We start from the raw sequence: 6,000 nt of genomic DNA, 5'->3' as shown, positions 1-6,000 counted from the left end.
GTTCCAGATGTCTTCACAGAATTTCCAAATGCTATTTCTTCATTTGCAATTTCTGTTCCTGCCATCTGCCCCCACGTGACCTCTGCCCAGTCTTCAATCCCTGCCTTTGGAATCCATGGAGGGAAAGAGCAGAAACGAAAGCCCAGAGACTGTTCCCGAGCTCACCAGGTGTGGGCACTGCTGACTTCATTTTTACAAAACCAAGCCAATCCATCCCTAGGTAAATTTTCATGGGCAACATGCCCCAGGCAGGAAGGCTGCATTTAATGCTAATTTACTGCAAGGTCTAGGGAAGTCCTTTCCGCTTCTCTGGGCCTCAGCTTCCTCATCTGTCAGGGGAATGGATGAGATGGTTGCTAAGGTCCCTTCAGTTCCATGAGTCTATGAAGTGTTTATTGCTATTGCTTTTCCTTCACTATCCTGACCTTCAGAGCCGCCAGCACCCGCCTGGAATGTGGTTCCTTCACTGTGGCCGTGAATGGCACAAGGTAACCAAGAACTTGGCCTGTCTGCCAGCGCCATGGACAGACAGGTGAGCCCTGGCAGTGGGAAGGGCAAAGGGAAGGGAGAGAAATGCCATAGGTTTCCACTCTAATCAGGAGCAAGCTCCTCATCAGAGTGGATCCATGAGGGCCCAGGGGCCAAGGTCTGGATTACACCAGGCACCTGGCCTTCCAAGGCTTTGGGAGGCTGGGATCCCACCACCCTGCAGCTGCTTGGTAGGTCTGAGGTCAAAATCACCTTCTGAGGAAGTGCCAGGTCAGTTAACATCACTGTGCAAGTTAGAGGGTCCAGGCCCAGACAATTTGGCCAGAGACCTTACCAACCAAAGCCAGCAGGCAAGCGCCTCTCGACCCTCTTCCCTCTTCCTTTCCATAGTGCCCTCCCTCCCCCCACCCTCCCCCAAGTTCTCCCAAAGAAAGAATCTGGTTTTCCCAGGTTCTGATCTGGGGTATTATTAAGCTGCTATGAACACTCCTACCTAATCAGGTGGTTTTGTTCTTGGTCTGTTGCGATGGTTCTCAGAAGAGATTTCATTTGTGTCAGGACATGGTAATGTCTTAAACTAATCCTGCATGAGGAAAATCAAAAAAGAAACAATCCCCCAGAGATGTGGCCTGCTCAACAGCTCTGAGTTCCTACCCTGGACCTGAGGATCACATCTCTCATGCTCTTCAAAGGAAATTGCGCCTTCAGCTGAACCACTGCAACAGACCCCACTCTCTGACTGCTGCTAGACTAGGCTCCCGGGACTGAATTCTTGGGGAAGAAAAGAAGAGCAGAGAGGATGTGCCTGGTCAGGTAGGAGGAGGGCTAGAGCTGGAAGGGCAGTGGCTAAAAGGGGGACAGTGGGGAGAGGCAGGAGATTAGAAAAAGCAGCTTTTACAAAAACCGAAAATAAAAACCAAAACCGTTAAAGATGCATAAAGTGACCCTTGCACTTCCGTTGTCTCTTCTTGCAAATAGAGGTGGTGCTGCTAGGGAGCTGCTCCAGCACCTGTGTAAGACTTGAGTAGTTGCATACAATGTGTGACTCCAGATCTGGGGGAGGAAGGGGAAGGCCTGTTAGTGACAGTGATATCCCTGAGGCCACTTCAGGAAGCGACTGGACCCCCTCCCCTCACGCTGGGGGCCTTAAGTGGAGCCCTCTGTGGCTTCCCAGTGGAGCTGCCTGTTTCCCGTCCAGTGCCAAGAGCTCCTGGAGGAGGAGGGCGGGGGAGATGAGGAAGTAGGGCAGAGGATTTTCAAAGTGACATCCCTGAAGCCCTGCAGTTCTCTGGCACTGCCTCAGCAGCTGCGGAGGGCAGCAAGGAATCTGGTGGTGGGGATGGCCCAGGGTTTCTGCCTGGCCCCAGTCAGAGCCAACATCTGACTGAGGTAAAAGTTCATTGGAAGAATGGGGCCCACAGGTAGAAGACGTCTGAAGACTGTATGGTAAAGAGCACAGAATTTAGTACTAGAGGATTGGAGTTCAAGTCCCAGCTTAGTTTTTACCGGTTAAGTGATGTTGAACTATGTATTTATCTGTAAAATAGAGCTAATGATCCTTATTTCACAGAGCTACTGTGCGGATCATGAGAGAGCATACGTTAAGCATCTAGAATATATATATAAAGTGACCGCTGTTATTAAGAGTGATATTACTGAACCTGGAGCAGGAAAGTAACTGGTAACTGTCACCTGCCCCTTGCTGACACCTGTGCTTCAGACCAAGACAGGGGCTTTGAAACAATTCTGTTTTGTCACCCTCCTACCTCTCCCACCCTGGGCCCCACTCACTTGGATGGGATGCAGGCTTTACCAGTGCGGGGGCACATAGCTGTACGCAGGGGTCCCTTGGGCCCTGTATGCTGGCATGGAGACAGGGTGTGCCCCAATCGCGGTGTGCTGGGGTGCAGTCAGCAGGGTACCTGAGCATCCAGAGAGAGAAGAGTAAACCTGATGAGGCCGTCCCCGAGCGCCGGGATGAAGAGGACGAAGCCACAGTCTCTCACACAGCTGCTGCCCACCCTTCCGCATCCTGCCAGGGGACGCTTTCCTCATGCTCCAGGACAGTCACTCACTCACCTTCAGTGGCCTCCTCCTCTCACCCTTCTTTGTACGCTCCTCTCGCTGCACCAACATCACACTGAGTGGTGATCGCTGGTTCACGTCGCTGTGTTCCCACTCACCTAGCTGTTCCTACGGGTAGGGCTCTGGCCTGATCTATCAGTATTTGGTCCCCAGGACCCAACCAACAAGGCTGGCACCCAGCAGACATTCACTAGCTTGCTGACCTGATCTGGGGAGTGAGAGGCCTGAACAACGCCTACATTAGGGGGCAGAATAAAATCCCAACTCCCACCTCCTGCCCACTCAACTCCTCGTACTCTCTTCCCCCAGAAGGTGACCTAGCTGATTCTTTGAAAGTTGGGTCTCTAAAGGTTATTCAGAGCCCTCTTTTCTTCTCATGCCTTTCTTTTTAATGCCAGTTCATCCAAAGACTTCCCTAAACCTGCTCTTCCTCTAGCATCTCTCCCTGCCCCCATTCTCAAGGTTCCTGAAGGGCAGGGTTTCTGAAGTAAGCCAGAAATGGAGAAGGGGTCCTCTCGGACTCCTGCTCCTAAGCCTCACAATTAATTACTGGACAGGTCCTTAAGCTCCTGCCTGCTAAATAACATTGCCCTATGCCCTCCTTTCTGGAACCCTGCTGCTACCAGAGTCCTAGCATCATCATGTCTCCTCTAAACCAGAGCTTCCCCCTGGCTAAACCTGCCTCCACCTTGCAGCCAGAGAGAATGATTAAACCAAACTCCATCTCTCCTCTACTTAAACCCCTTTCTATCTCCCTGTTACCTAAAGGTATTCAAGACCCTCCACCACTTTATCTCTGACAACTATTCCAGCCACCCTTCCAACTCCATGCCCCTATTTTCTAAGTGACTTAGACCATTTCCATTCTGTGAATGTGCTTTACCCATGTTTTTTACCCCTGGACTGCCCTTCCCTTTTTGGTCTCTCTGGTTAGCCTCTGCTCACCCTTTAAGGCCTAGCTCAGTACGTCCTCCTTGGTGGAATCTTCCCCGTCCCTGTGGACAGAGTTACAGGGTCCTCCTCTGTGTTCCTAGAACCCCCAGGCACAGGATTCTTCATGCTTTGCTACAATCGATTCCATGACTGTTCTCCACTCTGTCGTGAGTTCCTGGAGGAAGGGGATGGACACCGACACAGATGTTGCCCTTACCTGCTGACATCGCCATGGTGGTGCCGGCCACCATGCCCATGGCCACGCCATTGGTCCTGGGAGCAGCGACAGGCGCTGGGTAGATGGCAGAGGGAATGCTGTTGGGCTGGACGACCGTGGTGTGGTGGATGACATGGGGCTGGGCAGCATACACCGGCTGTGTGTAGTAGGCTCCCTGGGGGAAAAGAGGCTGAGGTCACACAGGCTTCTGGAGAGGAGGGGACAGGGGAGGGGAGCCTGTCCCAAACCCTAAGGGATGGGGTCAGAGAAGCTCTGGCCCAGGGACACAAGGTCTGGGGCTCTGCTTCTGTCTTCTACGTGGCTGTGGACAGTTCAGTGCTGGGCTCAGCTTCTGGTTTGAAAAATAAGGCTTGAACCCTGTCCTGCCTCGCTACTAGGGCTGCTATGATGATCTACTATGTTTATCTTATTGCAATGCGCTTCTTCTTAGACTGCTTAAAATATAAAGGTAGGGACCACGATCAGTGAGTGAAGAGGGCTGTGGACGAGGCTGGTGAACTTCAGAGCACCGTGCATGTGTACACGTGAGGGATTACTGGTGGGAGTATCATACTGGTGTGAATGCTGCCATTTTACATACTGGAAAAATGTCATAAATGCAGAGTACTTCCCCAAATGTCTCTTACTATCTATTTCCCTGTAGGCAAAAAAGGTTGAGGATGGAGACGATGGTCTGAGGTGACATCCCACTGCCTGGATCACATGACTGCTTTGTGCTGTCACAGCCCACAGGTCTGCTGACCTTTGGGCAGAGTAGACAGGGCGTCCTGGATCATCTTAATCCAGAGCTTCTCAAATGTTTGTGCTAAATAATAACAAGAGCCTCAGACTGTGGACTGAGGTAGACTGGGGGAGTGTGTAGACTGCAAGGTTATTGTTTTAATGACACAACAGCGACAGCTGATCAGAGCCACGAACTCCCTCCTTCACCCCCCTCCACCCAACCCAGGCTGGTGGCTCCTTTACCTGCAGAAGAAGTGGGCCCGGCCTTCTACATGTACCTACCTGGGCATACAGGTTCTGCTGGGGGTAGGCACTTCTGATGGGATACATGGCCGTCTGATAGGGGTTGGGTGATGGGGAGTAGGGGGGCGGAGCAGTATTACTCTGGGTCGGTGGGACCTTGTATGGTGTCCCCGCAGTATATCCTGTACCAAGGCAATAAGAGAGACTTTCAATTAGTTGGCAGAACAGCATCGCTGGAAGGCAGCAGGTCCCAGTCAACGACCCCCCAGACAAACATGGGCTGAATCCAGGCTGGAAACACAGATGAGAACAGACAGAGAACAGGGCTCCACCCAGAGAGCCCTGGCCCCAGAGGCAGCTCCCTCAGTGGCTGCACGTGTGGCATCTTTTATTTCTCTGTCTCAGGGCTCTGATCTATAAAATAAGAGGCTGGGACCAGATGACCTCTTAAGGGACCCTTGCAGCTCAGACAGTCTGGGACTCTGAGCCATGTGCCATGAGACAGGCAGGTGTGCATGGACGAGAGACCCTCAACCTGCTCGCTCTATACTGCACTCTCTCTTCTCGCTTTTCTGTCTCCGTACTCAGCACCTCAGGGCATCCTCTGCTGCTGCTTCTGTCTTGCTTTCTCCTGTATTCTCTCTTTTTCTCCTTGTATCTCTCTCCCCTTTTGGACTGCCCTCCACCATGTTCCCCTTCTTCCCTGCCAAGTCTTAAGGTGGAAACCCCATTGAAAACCCCATTCAGAGACCCTCATCTTCTGGGATGCTGAAAAACTTTGCTCTACACAGCTGGCCTTTCCTCCCCTCCTGGGGTTTGGGGGAGGGCCACCACTGTCTGAAAGACTGAAGTCAAGGATCAAAAAGGTTCACGTCGACCTGGAACCCAGGCCATGTGGGGTCAGCAGGGTGGACTGAAGCTGGGGTAAGGGCTGAGAAGTCAGGCCCCAGGAAGCTCACAATCAGCCATTCAAACAAGTTGTGCTGCCCTTGAATTTTCTGGAAAAGAGAGTCAGATCCTAAGTTCGCAGGAAAAACCTGAAACATGAATCCCTCAGGAACAAGACTGTGTTCTTAGAGAATCACAAAATGGAATGATCTTTGGAACCCAAGTGATCATCAAGTAGCCCCCACTCTCTTACTCTACTAGGGGATCCTGGGGTTCAGAAAGAGCAAGTCTTTGTAGGAACATCACCTTCTTTCTAAGTTGAAGGGACAGTGCCAAGGGACCCTGGCTTTGGATCTCCAATGGGGGGCCGCTGGGGCTTCTTCCCTGTCCCCATCCTGGCT

At 52.0% G+C, this 6,000-nt stretch overlaps 1 protein-coding gene across 3 annotated transcripts in view; it reads right to left on the bottom strand.

Moving 5' to 3' along the window:
* Positions 1 to 2,298: 2,298 nt before the first annotated feature.
* FAM168A (family with sequence similarity 168 member A) overlaps positions 2,299 to 6,000 on the bottom strand; it is a gene marked incomplete at both ends in the record, with an annotated part of 134,940 nt that continues 131,238 nt past the window's right edge. For 2 of the 3 annotated variants that reach the window (XM_079708735.1, XM_079708736.1), the window contains 3 exons: positions 2,299 to 2,411; positions 3,725 to 3,899; positions 4,751 to 4,893. In XM_079708735.1, coding sequence (XP_079564861.1) covers positions 2,299 to 2,411; positions 3,725 to 3,899; positions 4,751 to 4,893 — 431 coding nt within the window. The remainder of the gene's footprint in view (positions 2,412 to 3,724; positions 3,900 to 4,750; positions 4,894 to 6,000) is intronic. The other variant, XM_079708737.1, reaches the window with a different exon arrangement.

This window comes from Hyperoodon ampullatus (assembly GCF_949752795.1).
Source record: "Hyperoodon ampullatus genome assembly, chromosome: 7".
NCBI lineage: Eukaryota > Metazoa > Chordata > Mammalia > Artiodactyla > Ziphiidae > Hyperoodon > Hyperoodon ampullatus.
This window is presented reverse-complemented; position numbering and strand designations above follow the sequence as displayed.